Source organism: Tyto alba, unplaced genomic scaffold, assembly GCF_018691265.1.
Source record: "Tyto alba isolate M040663 unplaced genomic scaffold, T.alba_DEE_v4.0 Super-Scaffold_19, whole genome shotgun sequence".
NCBI classification, from domain to species: Eukaryota; Metazoa; Chordata; class Aves; order Strigiformes; family Tytonidae; genus Tyto; species Tyto alba.
In genome coordinates this window covers 4,449,785-4,466,810 of record NW_024881281.1, presented here as the reverse complement: position 1 = coordinate 4,466,810, position 17,026 = coordinate 4,449,785, and the positions used below count along the sequence as shown (strand labels likewise).

General features: G+C 50.3%; 1 protein-coding gene across 1 annotated transcript in view; it reads left to right on the top strand.

Annotated features, from left to right (window-relative positions):
* NXN (nucleoredoxin) overlaps positions 1 to 17,026 on the top strand; it is a 53,398-nt gene that overhangs the window by 30,318 nt on the left and 6,054 nt on the right. The window contains exons 2-6 of the mRNA XM_033004894.2: positions 7,484 to 7,601; positions 8,899 to 9,032; positions 9,448 to 9,548; positions 10,065 to 10,171; positions 16,590 to 16,769. Of these exons, the coding sequence (XP_032860785.2) occupies positions 7,484 to 7,601; positions 8,899 to 9,032; positions 9,448 to 9,548; positions 10,065 to 10,171; positions 16,590 to 16,769 (640 nt within the window). The remainder of the gene's footprint in view (positions 1 to 7,483; positions 7,602 to 8,898; positions 9,033 to 9,447; positions 9,549 to 10,064; positions 10,172 to 16,589; positions 16,770 to 17,026) is intronic.

Below are 17,026 nucleotides of genomic sequence, written 5' to 3'. Positions count from 1 at the left end.
TGTTGGTGTGATTGTGTAAGGTTCCCTTTCGGATTAACTGCTGAAAACAAACCAGAAACCACACTAATACCTCATTGTGTGCATTAAAGAAAAAAAAAAAAAAAACAAAACAAACAAAACACCCTGATTTCCCTGCAGATTTAAAAGGCTTTTGTGTTTGGTGGGAACTCACTCTAAACTCTGGGCTTTTCAGAAGTGTTTGTTTCTTAATGATCTGGGATTGCAAGGCGTTTGACCTCGAGATTACTACCAGCGCTCGGTGCGGTGCGGGCTGCCTTCGAGCGAACGGTAGCAGCAAAAGCAGAGACGGTGGGTAGGAAACCCAGGCTGTAATGTGCGGTGGTTCTGGCAGCCATCCCGCTTCCAGTGACAGATGAGACTTGGGACCAAGAGAGACCCTGAACTTCAATTCAGCATCCCAGACTGCCACCCCACCCCTTGCCTTTCCTATAAACAGATGGAGAAATATCCCTTCCCCGTAGAGAGAGGGAAATTATTATTTTTTCTTATTACTTTTGTGTTTACATAGCTGTTTCTTACTCAGTGCTAGTCATTTGGGGGCGTAATTTATAGGGGCCATGTATGATACACTTATACATGTGTCTTAAATTTTTCCCACAAACATTTTAACTCCCTCCGTCCTCACTGCTTTTTATGTGTTTGTCTTGCTGTTGTTCTTGCCTGCCAAGAAAGTGTGAAAGAAATGCCAGTGAAAACTGGTAACAGAAGGGGGGTTCAAGGTGCTGGCTGATTCCCTGGGTTCTGCACCCATTTTTGCACAAGCCCTGTGCCCCCATTCTCCTGGGGGTAAAGGGAGAGTGCTTGGCTCAAAGCAGAACTGCAGGGAGAAAAATTGTTTATGAAACATCTTAAGATGCTCACATACAAGCCTCCTTTTAAGAGGTAAAACAATGCATGTACATAGAGGGAAAAAAAAGAGGTTTCTTGGAAATGCACAAAGGTGTATTTCCTAGTCATGGGTACCATGCTGCCTCCTTAAATTCTGCATTGTCTTTGGGCTGTTGACTACAATTTGAGGAATATCTGGAAAAAAAAGAGATGTCCTTGTAGTGTTGATAGACCGGCCTGTCTTGTCGCATCTTCCCTGTGTGATTTGCTGCCTGTGTTGTTATCTGTATGTTTAGACAAATGCTACTTTGTCCTGATCCTGGGATCAAATCTAGCTGCCAGCCCAGCACTTCTTTGAAATTCGCACATGTAAAACAACCAGGCCACCTCCCATGTCTGCTCTGGGCCCTGGGGCTTTGCTCTCCATAGATCATGTTAACCGCTCTTCAGTGCTGCTCAAATTAAATGTTTTCATATCAGATGTGGGCTGTGGAGGATCCAGCCTGTCAGCCTGCATGTGCGTCAGGAGGAGAGGAGGCAGCTTGTGCTCCGAGCCGGGCGCGCACGCCAGCCATATGCTGCTTTGCCCTCAAATAAAATGCTCAGCTCGCTGTCAGTTGGACAGCTTAGCCCGGGAAATTGCAAAGAACGGTGGTGCCAGTGCTGAGCGACCAGGGAGGGTAAGAGAAAGAAAATGGGAGGAAGCAAGGGGCCCAGGACGTGAGCTTGGGCTGGCCCAGATCCCTCACCCTGTGGCTTTGGCTGTGAAGCTCCTCGGGGAAACAAAGAGTAGCCCTCCCCTGGCAGCTGCCTTGCCAGAAAACCCCGTGGAGAGGATTTCCTTCCGCTTCAGCTCCAAAGCTTTTACCGTTGTGTTTCATGGTCGGGAAGCACAAAAGCCTGGGGTTGCAAGCTGGGTCCTGCTAGGGTCTCCCCTGTCTCCCCGCCGGCTCTGCGGCAATGTGGGCGGCCGCAAGCTGCACCATGATGTGCCTGTATCCCACCTTGGAACCACAGCAAGGAGAGGATGGAGGTGACAAGCAGGACTTTCGGTTTGATTTTTTAAAATTTTTCTTTATTTTTTGCTCTTACCATGTCATATTGCTGAACAGTGACTGGTGAGGGGAGCATCCACAACATGCGCTGGCGGGCTGGGTGCTGGGGGAAACTGGTCCTAAAGTTGGTTTTAACTGGGCTTTCTCCTCTTGTAGACAGTGTGGGAGCAGAGAGGAGAACCATAATGTGGTGACCCGGCTCCACACCAGTCCGTATGCACCAGCAGCCCCGGTGCCCTGCACTGTCAGTTTTAGCCATTCACATCAATCTTGTTTATTGCAATTCCAAGTCCTTCCTCCTCAGCTCATTAATGTTCTCGGAGCAGACATCTCTCTCACCATTGTATTTTGTAATTAGATTTTTATTTGCTTTCAGAGAGAAACAGCAGCACAATAGGCATTGATTTATCCCAAGCCTCTCTCGGTCTCCTACATCTCAGAAGGTCAGACCCTGGCGTGCACCATCTGCCCTCAACGCCTCCCCCCACTATTTGGCTGCGTGTCGTTCCCGCACCGCGTCCCCCTTCTGCTAAGGGGGTTCTGTTAAACATGGAGAGAAAGAGCAGTGAGGGGGGGCTGGAAGAGGAGCCTTCGCCTGCGTGGAGCTTGAATCGTAGGGACAGGCGTGAACTGGATTTAAATCGGCGGCGCGGGAGCAGCCTGTTGTTCTACAGCCCAATGCCTGCTGTCTGCAGAGCCTGGGTGGCCCCTGGTGCTTGTAAACCCTTTAAAGCACAATGTAAGGGCCACGATTTAACACTGCGAGCGAGGACAGAGAGGTCCCCCACGGCGCTGGACCATGGGAGCAGGGAGGTGGGGATGGCCAAGGCTGTTTTGCCAGTCTGTACGAAAGAGCTGGAGGTAGAGCTGGGAAAATGGGCTCTGCCAATCCCTGCAGCCCCGGACCAAGGGCAATTTTCCACCCGAGTGTCCTCCCAAGTTCCTCAGTCTTCATGTTTCAGCCTATGGCTCTGGAACAAGAGACCAGCAAGAGCTGAGCTCGTGTCAGTAATGGAAACCCTGCTGCGCTCTGGCATGGGCACTCATGGGGCTGTTGGAAAAGCGGGGTCTTTCCAACGCCTCAGCGGAGAAATTGTCGGGACCCTCGGGGTGTTGCCTCCAAGGGTGGATTTTTAGAAGAAAAGTGGCTTTGGGTTTAATTTAGCAGAAAGTAGCAGCCATCCATACTGGGAACATGCTCATTATTGCTGAGGGATCCACTTTTGAGGTTTTTAAACCAGCTTTGTCTCTGGTCAGGGTGGAAATGGGGGTTGCAAGATGAGCAGAGGCAGTGTCTGCCCTGCTGCTGGTACAGGCAGGTGCCTCTGAAACCTCCCTGACTCCTGGGCAGAGGCAGCTCTGTATCCTATGGAAGATGGAGGCATAAGAGCTTTTATGGTCCCAGTTCACACAACAGTGGAGGAATGCAGCCCCCAGCGAGGGTGGGAGGACCACTTTCCCAGGCTCCTTTCACTGCAAGCAGTTGTGCTTTATCTCCACCAGCGTTAACCGCCGCAGCTCAGGATTTATGTTAGTAAGTAAACGAGACCAGGGCTGGTAAATCAATCAGCACAACCAAAAATAGTGCCTGGCAGCTGTTGGAAGTAGGGGATCCCTTCCCCACCAGTATGCACAGAGCAGGAGGGGATTTCATCTGCCCCGGCTGGGTGCCAGCCCTGTGCAGAAACAGCTGTGGGCTGCTGGGGAGACCTATCGTCTGACACCTTTATCTGGAAAAATGACTGTGGCTGTCTGCAAACTTCTCTCCAGTGTGCGTCTTGGCCAGGTATTTCCCAGTCACAAGGGTGGGGGAAATAACTGAGCCAGCCGCCACTGCAGAGAGCAGCTTTGTGACCAATGCTGAGTGCTGCTGCGTGGCCTGACATCTTGGGATTGCCTCAGACCTCAAATAATAAGTGATCATTTTAAAACCTCTCGAGCCTGGTCGTGGATGGAGTTGCAGAGGGAGCCCAGGGCTGCGGTTTCCAGGTCCTCCAGCACGGCATGGTGATGCTTTGTGTAGGGATAAGGTTACTGGAGGAATTTGGTGACTCTGTTTTTTCCACTGAACTGCAATACTTAACTACCTGCACAGGAGCCAGAGAGGTTTCTGTAACGCTGATCAGCCTGTACGGCATCTTGCGAGGGGCTGTATTTCCTCGCTCCTTCTTCAGCGGGCATCCTGGGATGAGTATTGAGTTTAGCAGGCATGCAGCCTGAACCAGGAGCAAAGGGTGCTCTGAGAGGATCAGCTGCTTTTGGGCTGAATAGTCCTTGATTATTTCCACATCTGTGTTAGCTTTGGCTTGATCCCACAGATTTGCAACAGCTGTTGAGAAGCGGAGCAGAGATCCCCTCTTTAAATGGATGATCAAATCCTCAGAGTGCAGAGTATGTTATTTCTATGTCATCCTCTTCAAGGCAGGAAAAACAGCTTTTAAAAGTTGCTGAGGCAGCACTCTGCCCTGCTGCCTGAGCTATCATCCCATCATCCTGCGGTTTCAGAGCAAGTCGTAATTTGCTTTCCACATCCCACGCCCAGCCTGACACAGGATCCTCTGCGAGGTGTGCAGTTGTGCAGGTACTTGTACAAGGGATGTCTTTTTTCTCCTGGCCTCCTCTTCCTGCGTGGACCACAACCACTGGGTGTACACTGAGAGGGACCAAGGAGGAGCTCGTCTCCTTTCCAGAACCTGTGTGTGCATGCAAACCCTCAGCATTTTACCCTGAGAAAAAGTAACCAGTGCCATAGTTTGCCACAAGATGGGTGAAGTCATCCTGGTGTTCAGAGGCTTTAGGTGGAGATTGGGTGTCTTTGCTGGAAGTTGTTCAGCTGCAAAATAGTGGTGTGGTGTGGGAAGCCCATAGTGAGCTATCTTATCCAAAAATCCCAGCTAAAATGAACCGGACAGTTTCCTATCAAGGTTCTGTTCTTTCAGGTCAGACCTGCAGTAGAAGGAGCCATCAGGCTTCCTTCAGAAGTGTCTGACAGGCTTTGGAAAGCCGAGTCTGGCTGAAGAGGGCCATGGTGGTGGGAATGGTGGTAGATCCTGGCACTCATCCTGCAGCGCACGCGTTTCTCATCCTTTGTCAGCTTTCCCAGCGCACGGGAGAATCCTCAAACCAAACTGCTCCCAGCAGCAGCAGATGTCATGTTGAACTTTTTGGATGCTTTTTGACCCTGTTGGCACACACCTAGCTTCAAGCTTGCTTGAGGCTTTCTCCTGTGGACCCTCAATGATGAGTTAGAAGCAGCAACCCTCTATTTCGTGGGGCAGAGTATCTGGATTGCAGATTACCCGTACCACAGATGTCTGGGCAGCCAAGACTAGTCTGCAGTTTGGGCCCAGTGGGGCCTGTGGCATACACATCCTGAGAAGACCCAGGACCAGTTGTTGGCAAGACTTCTCAGGTCTGCTGGACCCTGTAGACTGCCTGGAGCCAGCTGTGTACCACTTGCTCCAGTGCTTCCAGGGAGAGGAGGTTTGGTTTGGTTTGGTCTTAGCCCCTTATCTGGGGTGTCCCGGCCCCGTCCCTCTGAGTGCAGTGAGTCCATGCAGCCTCTTGGCTCTGAAGTGCAGACCCTGCTACTTTTACAGCCAAGCAAAACTGCCACGCTCCCACTGTAGTGCCCCAAGGGGAGTGCTGCCCTTATACAAAGGGCTTGACAAAATGAAGTGTAATGTAAGCAACTATTTAAAGAGAACAATCCAATTGCTAGTTGTAATTTCCTCATTGTTTGAAACACCCTCTTAAATGCTTGTGATCCTTATAGCTTTTCTCCACCCTTTAAACTTCACAAAAGTGGATTTTACTTTCTGTGGTTTGTGAATTGGCATTATGAATGACTCTGCTTATCCCAAGGAATATGTCTGTTGGAAACTGAAGGCTGGTGGGCAGTACACAAAGCGTTGCTTTTCTCTGGGTCTTAGTAGATGGAGGTTAATAAAGTCTTCCTAGATCAGTATTAATGCTCTCTCTTCAGACCCAAGAGGGTTTTGCTAACACCCCATTGCAAGGAAGCTGACTCATGTCACTCATTCAGGTATACCTTTTGTAAAAATGTGTTGGAAGAAATATTTAATACAGTGCCATTTAAACCTGAATGTGGATGTGACTTTTGCCTCAGCTAGATCTCTGGTAAGCAAGCCTGACACTGCATCCCTTGCCTGTCCTTGTCTGCCTGTTTCCCCAGATCATTCCCATCTTGGGAAATGGGATTGCCTCTATTCAGAAACTGGGGATGGTGATCCACAGAGCCATGGCTTCATTCTTTGGGAAGACACTTGGGCCCAGTTTCCACGTGAGATACTGATGGAAACAGCAGCATGTTATGTGAGAGTTTCTGGGTGCAAACCCTTGCTGGGACTGGGTGGGATTCTTGGTCCTCTCCTGCCCTTCTCTTTCTGGGTTTTATGCTCCAAACCCAAGGGAGTTGTAAACACCCAGAGCCTGAGGGGCTTTGCAGAGCAGAGCTTAGGGAAACATGGTGATTCATTTCCTTCCCCTCTGTCTCTCTGCTATGGTTTGGCTTTTGTTTAAGAGTTTGATAATTCACTGCTGGGCTGTTTAGGTTGAAAGGCTTCAAGAAATGTAAGTAAAAGTGGTGATCGCAGCAGCTCCTCCTTGCGTGGCAGGGAGATGGGCTCCTGTGGCCACAGCCAGCCCACACCTGCAGGCCAGGCTGTGCCAACAGTTGTCGTCGTCTCCTTCCTCCCCGTCCCAGCGAGCTTCTGTACATGGGATAAGCTCCAAATTACCCTTTGCCAGAAGCATGTGCTGAGAAATGTCAACCTGGGACCTTGTGACACCCAGAGCGCTCAGTCACCATCACTGTGCAGAGCAGAGCTTGCTGCAAAACGTAATGACCAGCAGACAGCAACATCTAGGCCGGGATGCCCAAAACGTGGCCGTTGCAGCCTGCACAGCTTCTGTCCGTAGCAGTGTGGGATGGATGAGCTGGGCTACGCAGCCCTCAGGCTGATATCAAATGATTTAATCAGCTCCTGGGAAGAAACCCGGGAAGCCCCAGTGGCAGAAGAATCGTGTTTCTGTGTGTTGGCCTTGTTTTCAGAGTGGCTGTGTCTTGGCAGGGGTTGCTGGTTTGTTTAATGAACATTGAAATGGGAGGGGAGGAAACAGCCAGGGAAGCATTACAAATTGCTTCAGAGCAGTGGCATTAAAAGTATTTGTGCTTACCACGTCTTCTGAACAAAGACCTCAAAATACAGTAAATATTATCCCTGTTCTACTTGCAAAGGGGCAAATACAGCAGGGGTAGAAGCTTTGCCTGTGCTCACAAGCAAGCCTGTAGCAGATGTGAGACAAACAGTGGTCTTGCCTGCAGCACCACGGGGAAACTGTTGGTGATATGGGTCTCTGCGGGCGTGGGAGGTCCAGGCTGGCCCAGCAGCTCTGGGGAGATGCCCTCACGTGCCTTCACATGCATTGTCGAAGCACCAGCTCCATTTATTTGCTTAGCTCTGACCTCTGGTCTGAAAGATGCTAACGCTCCAAAATCTTCCTCCTCATGCTGCCAGATTTACCTTTTTCCTCTGTCCTCGTGATCTCTTTTACAGCTGAAGCTGTGGAACAAGTACAGAGTCTCCAACATTCCTTCCCTGATATTTATCGATGCCTCCACTGGGAAGGTGGTTTGCAGGAATGGCCTCCTGGTAATCAGAGATGACCCTGAAGGTAAGACCTGGAGTCCCATGTGCCAAAGACACATGGGCACACAGGGGCCTTTTCTTGTCAGTTCATTTTGAATTGCCTTAGAACAGAGGGGGGAGATGAAATAAACAACTATTGTCATACTTAACTAATCGAGGCACTGTATTATTTTCAGCATAAAATGTTCTGCATCATTCCTGCCAGATCTTGTGTTTTGGTTTTGCTTGTTGAAAAGAACAAAGATTTCCCCTCCAGGATTTTTGTCTGAAGTGCTAATGAGGAAAAAGCTAAACTAACTGAAACATTAAGTTCGGATTTTTCCCTGATAGAAGCACATGGACAGACAGACTGAATGCGCAGACTTTCCATACCTTGGGAGCAGAATCCTTCCAAAATACTGAGTGGGACTGTATCACTGACATCACACTCTGTTAGGATAATTAATTCTCCATTATTTACAAATGCAACAGAAGAATGCTACTGTTCTACGTTTCTGAGGTTTATTGTGCTGGGGGTTGATGTTAAACCCATCTTCTTCCAATTTGCAAAAACCAAAATGAGCAAAATGTGTGCCCTTGCTCACAGACTCTGCAGACCCATCATTGAACTGCTATAGGCTGTCCATCCACACGTTACCATTTCTTTATGTAGTAGATACTGAGCACAGTGACTGAGTCTCTAATTCAGGTGGCAGAAACTGTGCAGCAAGTACACGTTGTGGCCTAAGCCATCTGTGATGTTTCCTTTTCTCTGGCTTAATACATAGATTGATTGCTCTGGGATCTGGCAGCAGATGATTCAGAGCATGTGTTTGTGTGTACGCACACATGCTTGCTTTGGGGTGAAGAGGGTTAGTGTACGTTTAGTTTATATATAGGTTTTTTAATATATATATATATAAACCCCATCTTTTACATATATATAAGGTTTTATAAATAAATAAGTATATGTATATATATAAAAATATATGGTTAGTATCAGTGTAAGGCAAATACTCTGACTGCATTCCTGAGCACATACCACTTTGCCCTCTGTTGTTAAAACAAACGCTGTTGATAAGGAAAAAGTGTCTTATCAGGCACAAAAACAGAGCAGGTTTTGTCAAGCTGAAGGTGCTGCAAATCGAGTGAGGGTGCAGCCTACCTGGGAAAAAGAGGTGCCCTGGCTCCAGTGCAGAGCTTGGCTTCCCCAGCTCCCCCATACCTTTGCAGAAGGTGGGATGGCTTGGGGTTTTTTTGGTGGAATCTTTTGAAACTGTAGATGCTGCATGTACATCTTGCTGTTTTGTGTCTTCTTTCCACCCCTATCCTGACCCCTCCAGGTCTGGAGTTCCCCTGGGGGCCAAAACCCTTCAGTGAAGTTGTTGCAGGGCCTCTACTAAGGAACAATGGCCAGACACTAGACAGCAATGCCCTGGAGGGCTCACATGTTGGGGTCTATTTCTCTGCACACTGGGTGAGTAGTAGGTGCTTTGCAGAACAATTGGAGTGAGCCTGGGGGGGTGCTCTGGGGATCCCCCCAAGGCTCTTGCTGCAGAGCTCTGTGGGAAAGTAAAGACCTCAGGCCAGCTGGTGTTGAAGCAGTTAAGATGCTCCCGTCATTCTGGAAGAAGCTGCAGCATTGCAGTGGCCTGTCATCCTCAGCTGGCCCTCCAGAAGGGGAAGAGTGGACAGATTTTAAAAATGGAAGAGGTTTTGTTGGCAACTGATGGTCTGTAAGCCCCAGCCATGTTCAGGGCTGCTGCCCAGCACTTCAGCAAAGATGAGGTCACATTTGTCTTTTCATGGTCACTAGGTCATCTGGACCTGCTGGGTGTGGGCCTGGCCCTGTGGAGAAGACAGTGCCCTTATGCATGTGTTGTATTTTGCAGTGCCCGCCGTGCCGAAGCCTCACAAGGGTTCTGGTGGAGTCCTACCGAAAAATCAAGGAGGCGGGGCAGAAGTTTGAGATACTCTTCGTTAGTGCAGACAGGTAAGGCTGCCCCCAAACTGGGAAGCTCTGAGCATTGCTGGTTTGATTTGAGGAGGAAATGTGATGTGGGGTAGAGCAGGTTGGCTCTGGTATCAGAAAGGCTGCCTGACTTCTTTGCCCTCTGCCCGGTGACGAAGTGCAAAGCGGGGTTAGCAAGGACAGCAGTGGGCTGAGAGCGGGCTCTGTCTGTGGAGCAGCTCTGTATTTCGCTATGTGGGTCTGAGGTCAGAAGGATGCTTGAGTTGCTGCTGTTACCATGGGTTGACATTCAGATGCCCTGGAGAGTTTGAAATATTTTAAGGGGAAAAAAATGCACTGTGGACCCCTTCATGAGGGACTGGGGGCTTTAATTTTGATGTAGTTCTCCCCAGGTAGTGTCTGCCAGCAGCCCTTAGTAGCAGGCTTTGGTGGAAGGGATAAAGGGCTTTGCAGGCCAGGTTTTTAATGAGAAGAGGAGAGAGGCTGGCAGGTGGAGGGGCTGTACTCTGGATCCCATGCCCTGTTCCCCTTGAACAGGTCAGAGGACTCCTTCAAACAGTATTTCAGCGAGATGCCCTGGGTAGCTGTGCCCTACGCCGACGAGGCCAGACGGTCGCGCCTGAATCGACTCTATGGCATACAAGGTAGGACAGGCCGCACCAAGGCACAGCTCTCCTTTCTGCTGCTTTTGTTGAATATTTGTAATGTCTCCTCTTGTTTAACTAAAACAACAAAACAGCAAAGCAAAGCACAGTGCCCCAGGCAGAGCTGCTTCATGTTTCTGCTCTCTGTAAAGTCACATTCCTACCACCTGCCAGGCAGGCTGTTAGCTGAAACAGGACTTCCATAAACAACCTAATTCTTCCTGGAAACTTGGAAGCTGTTTTTGGCTTGGATGTTTTTTGCCTAATTACTGATTTATTTATTTTGCTTTTTCTTGAAGGTTTGAATTTCATTTTCTTGCTGTTTTATGTAATGCAAAGGCAGGCCATCGTTCTCTGCAGAGGCTGAGGAGGATGGCATCTGGTTTACGTTAGTGACATGAATTACAGAAGAGTGCGTGTTTGATGTAAACCATGGCTTTGCTTTTACTGTACGTGCCAGTGCCAGAATTCCAGCAGCCCTGGCTGCTCAGAGGGGCAGGGCAGAGACTCTTTCTGTCTGGGTGGCTTCAAAGAGGCACGAAGACGATAAAAGCTCACAGCAGCCCTCCTGGAGACTGGCACCTTGTTCCTGCAGGGGACAAACTACAGCATAGAGACATGCAAGGTGACTAGCTCACAAGGCAGTCTTCTGCAGGGGAGCAGGAGTGTTGCCAAAGGTGGCCAAGGGCCTGGAGCAAGTGGCAGGAGAAATAATCCCTCCTTGGGGTCCTCTCCAGACACTCTTCATGGGGTGACCTCAGGTGCCATTGCTCAGCTGTTTTCCCTGACCTTAAACCAAGAATAACCATTTGCCTGCTTTAAATAGCCATCAGTTTGCTCCTTAATTACCTTCCCATGAGGCACGACCTTTCCAAATTAATCCATCTTTTCCCCTGCCTGCTCACAAACCTCTCAAGTGCTGGTTTCAGCTGAGTGCTGCAGGACTGCTGCCAGTTTCACCGGGACTTTCTGTAAATAAGGTGTCCAGCCATGGATACTTGAGCACCAGGCATGCTGTAGCCAGGGAAACCGTGACAACAGCTTTCCCTCTAACTCCCGCCACTCAGTCCTTAAATGTCTCTCTTCATTGTGTGCTGACCTGAAATGTAAATACTTGCTGTTCCCCTGCACCCTGACCCCTTCCTCTGCCAGGGAAGCTCCTATATTACCCCGGCATTTCAGCTGCTCTCCCAGGGATGCTGAGCCTGGGATTTGGGCATGTTTGAGTACAAACCCTTCTGCTTATCTATCGTGGTTTTCCTGTAAAGTAGGAACCTCTCCACAAGGATGAACTATAATCCCATGAAGTCAAAATGTGGGGGCAGGCTAATTTGCACCCTGTGCAGCAGGCATCACCGTCCCACCTCCCTTCCTACGCGCGCACTGCACAAGCTTTGCAAGGCTGAGCTGGGCTTTGTTTCCCCACGGCGGTCCAGGGTGGAGCAAGGTGCTGTGAAGATGGTACCAGGGCACTGGGAGATGAGGGAGAGGGCTGGAAGTGAACCCTTGTGCTGCTCCCAGGCGCTCCAGGTTGTTGTTGGCCCTGGCACAGGCAGCAACTTGGGATCCTCCCTGCCAGCTTTGGGGTTTGCAGTTAGGCTTTCGCAGCAGGCTGCCACACAGGCTATAACAAAAGCTTTCTGCAGAGTTAGGTGTCCTGGGCTCAGCTCATCGCCACTGGTGGTTATTCCACCTAAGTGAAAAATCAGAGCCATGCAATCTGACCTGCCTTTCCCCAGGTGCATGGCTCTGATGCTGCCAAGCATCTTCAAAGCCCCCTTCAGAGCTGCACCTATGCACCAGTGAGAACATGTAACCTGTTCAGTGTCCAAGTTACCATCCCGATGGTGCCTCGGGTTGTGAGAACAGTATGCACGTGGCGGGGGGGGTTGTTCCACTGATTTTTGTAAAGCTGGGAGCTGAAACAACAGAAGACCTTGTCTTCCCTGACTGCTTTAAGTTCCTGAGTGGTGGAAAGCAGCAAGAGAGTCAAATCTCGTGTTATTTTAGTCCTGTGTTGGCCCCTACAGCATTCAAAAACTCAGTGTGAAATGTAAGTTGAGTTATTGGCCTTTATTTGGATTTACTTGAATGCCTCTATTCATAACCCATGCGCAGCCAGTGGGCTGTACTGTACCCACCTATATTAAATTGCTTCTAGGTGCAGCACTATCTTGAGAAAGAGTCATCTCTTGTGTGGTGGCTGCTTAGAAATAATTCTCTGTTGTGCGGGCAGCTCCCGGTCTGCCTGGTGCTGCCTTAGGTGAAATCCCTTGATGTTAGCTCTCCTTCCGATGGGATGGGGAGCAGTGATAAGTTTTATGCTTGGATAGGAATCGCCCCTTGTCATGTATCTTATGAGACCTTTTGGTTTCCTGATTATTCCCTGTGGATTCCAGACTATCTCTGGGATTTGCAGTTCTTTGAGGCAACTTGCAAAAAACTGTTGTTTTCCCCCTGCCCCACGCTTTAGCCCAGATACCCACAGGTCACTCTGTCAGCCAGGCTGGTGGGAGCAGCCTGGAAGTCACTGTTACAGGTTTCTTGTATGAGGAGTCTTCTGAAAAGGTGAAAAAACAGCAATAAAACCCACCACTTGTCCTGTGGTTGGTGTATTCTGAGTGTTTGCTTCACGTTGATTTTGGTTACTCACCCAACAGACTTAATGCAGATGAGATTTCCATGTTGGATATGAGCTTTAATATATAAATAAGTCAATATATTGCCAGGTTCGGTAACAAATCATTTGGCCCCTGTATTTTCATAAAATGAAACTGTAATTTCATAAAATTTGGTTCCCTGTGGGAACTGAATCCATTTTCTAATGCATAAAATCAAACTGAGCCTGTCTATGCTAATTCTCATCCAAGCTTATACAATATTCATTGCAGATTGTCTGATCTGTGATTTTTCTTGATAAGTGAATTCTGATGTTATGACTCATGGCAATTACCAAAGCCCTCAAAAGGCATTAAAATAACAAATAGTGGCTGGGATGAGCAGGGAAGGGGGGAATGGAGGGGGGAGTATTGGGGTTAGTGGATGTGAATAAGGTTAAGGACGGTTCCCCATGTCCTGTTGGTCTGCGTCCCGTGCAAAGAGGACGTGTTTGCCAGGGGAGCAGTAACATGGTTCATCTGGGAAGACGAGGCTGATCCTACAGGATGCCACCGTGAGCCTGGTAAGGCTGTGTCCTAACCCCAGGGACCCGGCCAGGGACTTGCAGGGAGGAGCTGAGGAGACAAGGCAGCGATGCTCAGGACCAGGAGCAGATGGGTCGTGGCAGCCTCAGCCTTTGCCAGGCGGGTCCAGAAAGGAAACCAGAGCTCTGTGGCTGGTGAGGAACCTCCGACGCAGGGTAAGAAGTGTGGGGATTGACCCAGCGCATGTCACGCACATCCTCAACAGACTGAAAAATCCAGCCCCAGGTTTTCTGATGTGTTACTTGTATTTCCCAAACATACTAAACCCAGGGTGAATTATCTTAAAGACTTTTTGTTTTCTGAGTCAGTTTTGTGCTTGCAGTTAGAGGTTTTAGTGGCTGAGCGCTTTGGTGTGCATGTGACTGCATACACAAATCGGGTAAAATCAGAATGCTTTCATTAGTGGATGAAGTCCCTGATAGCTGTGGATCACCTTCACAACGATCTGTGCCTAAACTGGACCTTTAATTTTCCCAGATCAGCAAAGCTTGTTTGAAATCTCTGCACTGCTGTGTTGCATTGTTCAGGGTGACTGGCAATCAGGTACCTAGCGGAACGCAGGTTTCTGGCCTGTCCCTCATGTATAATGCAGGTCTGGAAAGGATGGAAAAGCAGGATTTTGGGACTGGGCTGGGAATCCTAAATGTGTAGAGGTCTGCATCATGTGGGATGCTGATCACTCTGCTTCTCCTGGCTTCAGTAGTAGTTTGTGCCTTGAAGAGTAGGGCCAGAGTGAGATTTCCCAATTCCTTCCAGTCTGTTTAACCCATCCCTACCCTAGGGCTATTTTGAATACCAGCAGGTAATGAATAAGCCTTTTTGTGATACAAAATGGTTTTCTTGGCATACCCTTAGGATTTGGAAGCCCAGCCATTGGGCGCGTTCCTGTGCTGCTGCTCTTGCACTAGCCCTGTGCTCGCAGCCCCAGCGCACAGCACTGGGCCAGGCTGGAATGAGGGGAATGCGGCTGCTGGCCTGGGCCTGCAGGCAGGCGTGGGACAGACAGATGGCCATGTATTTCCTAGAGAAATGCCTAGAATTCAGAGGGCTTGTGAGTAACCCACTGTTGTGCAAAAGTGGGAATGTAGTGCCGGGAGTCTGGCAGGGGCAAGCGCCCTGGGTCCTCCCTGCTCAGAGAATGGCTCTGCAGGGTATTTCTAATGAGTAAGCTTTAAAATCTGAACCTTTGGATGAGGGCAGGAGGATCTGAGTTGCCTCAGTTTGCCGGTTGTGGTTTGGGGGATGTTGCTGGGTGAAGGAGGAGATGCTGGATAGCAAACAGATCGGAGCCTGCATGATGAGAAGCAGACAGCAGCACTTGGCACTAACACTGGTCCCTTCACTTGTCTCTTGGGGCCTGATCCCAAACTCTGCCCTCTTCCTTCCTTATGGGATGTTTCTTTGTCTCTGTGGTGAGAGAGGAATGGTGTGCTTTTCAGATTAGCTCACCAGCATGAGCCAATCCTGTTGACTCGCCTGTGACTGTTTTGTGGCCAGAAAGCCTTGTCGGTGCCTTATCAGATGGGATGGTCACCAGCTGGTGTCCACCCTGCCCCACTGCCAGCCCGGCCACATTTCAGTAGGTGATCTGTGCTAAATCTCTGCTGACTTATAAAGGCTTCTCCTTTATGATGGGGCTTTCCAGCCCCACAGCTCAGGGCAAAATACTGCTTTGTCCCAAGGGCCAGAACCTCATCAGATGTTGCCCCAAGCCCCGTCCTGCCCAGTGCCACGGTCCGATAGACCGTGGATGTTCCTGCACAGCTTCATTAGTCTTGGGAGGGATGTGTTATGGCAGATCTGTACTGCCCCTCTTTGTATAGAGGGACATATTTAACTGATTATCTCTTGGTTTTGTTTAGTTTGGGGTTTTTTCCCAAATGAAGCAAAATGAATGTGTTCTTCCCTTTCCCAAGGGTCCAAACTGTAGAAAGAAATAACCCAGGACCTTCAGGAGGGTGCCTGCTCGGTGCTGTGCCAGGGCTGGCAGAGATGTGTTGTGCTCAGTAACGAGCAGCTCCAGGCCCCAGCTGAGGAAACGAAGCTGTTTTCGTGCTCAAGATCCACGAGCCGGCACCAGTGTACAAGGGAGTCTCTTCTTCCCCACATGCTGCTCCCCGGCAGACCCAGACCTGCGTCCATCCCAGTTTCTCAGCACAACAGTCCGCTGGGTTCCTTGAGGGTATCCCAGGGTGGCTGAGGGCAGGGTTGCTCTGCCAAAGTATTTGTAGCTGCAGTTTGGTCCTGCAGGATTTGGAGGCCGGCAACTAGGTGGGGAGGCAGGACCCTGCACCACGGGCACTGCCAGACCGCGCTGAGGGCAGCGGCCAGGTTTGCTGCTGTGCGATTTAGCCATGTGGCAAAGTCTGCTGGTGTTAATGCTTATGGTCAGTATGATCCCACTCCACCTCCACTGGCAGAGGTGTGGGTATTGGGTATTCCCAGGGGCCATCCATGCCCGTGAGCACTAAATCAACAGCTCAGTCCAGGGGCCTTTTCTCCACCAGCAGTGTTGGGTGCCTTGCCAGGCTCGGGTGGTGTGAAATGGTGTCCGAACCAGGTAATAATGTTCATGACTCATCAGACACATCCCTGTGCTCTGGAAATGGCCGGGCAATTAGCGCTGAGTGCTGGAGGGGGTGTGGGGGTTCATAGAGGAGTTTGTGACTGCTAAAATACATGGCCTTCCTTCTGGGAAGGAACACACCCTGCATCCTGGCTGCTGTTGCTTGCAGTCCGCCCTGCAAAAAGGTTAGTGTGTGTTCCTGAAAACAGGGGACGAGGCTCTTGCAGCAGCAGCCGTGTCTCAGCGCCGGGGTGGTGGTGCCTGTGGGGCAGCAAAGCTCTGCCGCGTGCGCAGGAGGCATGTCTGTCCAGCAGTTTGCAGGAGGAAGCTCTCAAGGTGTGGTGGGGTTTGCATCCAGGAGCATCGGTGTCGGAGAGCGGTGACCCCTGCCTGCCCTTGGGCAGGGAGAGGCAGGCAATGCCACAGCCTGTCTCTCAGCTTCCTGCTCTGGCTGCTGAATTACAGTGCTCTGCTAGGACGGAAACAGGATCCAGCGACCCCAGTTCCACACTGCGCACAAGCTGCGGAGAAGCAGCATGCTCGCTGGGCTCCTGCCAGAGCCGGAGGCGATAAAAGGCCTTTCTCCCCACGCCCTGTCTCTGGCCAGTTCACACTTTGGCTGATCCCCTCTGTTTTTCTTCCGTCGCAGGCATCCCGACTCTCATTGTCCTGGACTCCAAGGGAGATGTGATCACGCGGCAGGGGCGAGTGGAGGTGCTGAACGACATCGAATGCCGCGAGTTCCCCTGGCACCCCAAGCCTGTGCTGGAGCTGACGGACTCCAACGCTGTGCAGCTGAATGAGGGCCCCTGCCTCGTTCTCTTTGTAGGTATGGAGCATCGCTGCTTTGAAAGCAGAGCCTGTGCTTGGGAAAGGGGGCTGGGCCACCTGCCAGCTCGGCTAGAGCCAGCCACGGGGCTGAGAACCTGTCTCTGGTGGTGACAGTGTCCATGGGAAGGGACATCAGCCTGTTTCCATCGCCAAGAGCAGTGCTATTGTGTTCATGTGTCCAGAGAAGCCACGGCGGGAGAGAGGTCCCTGTGGAGTCCCCTCAAGGGATTCAAGCGGGCTGAAAGACGTGGAGCC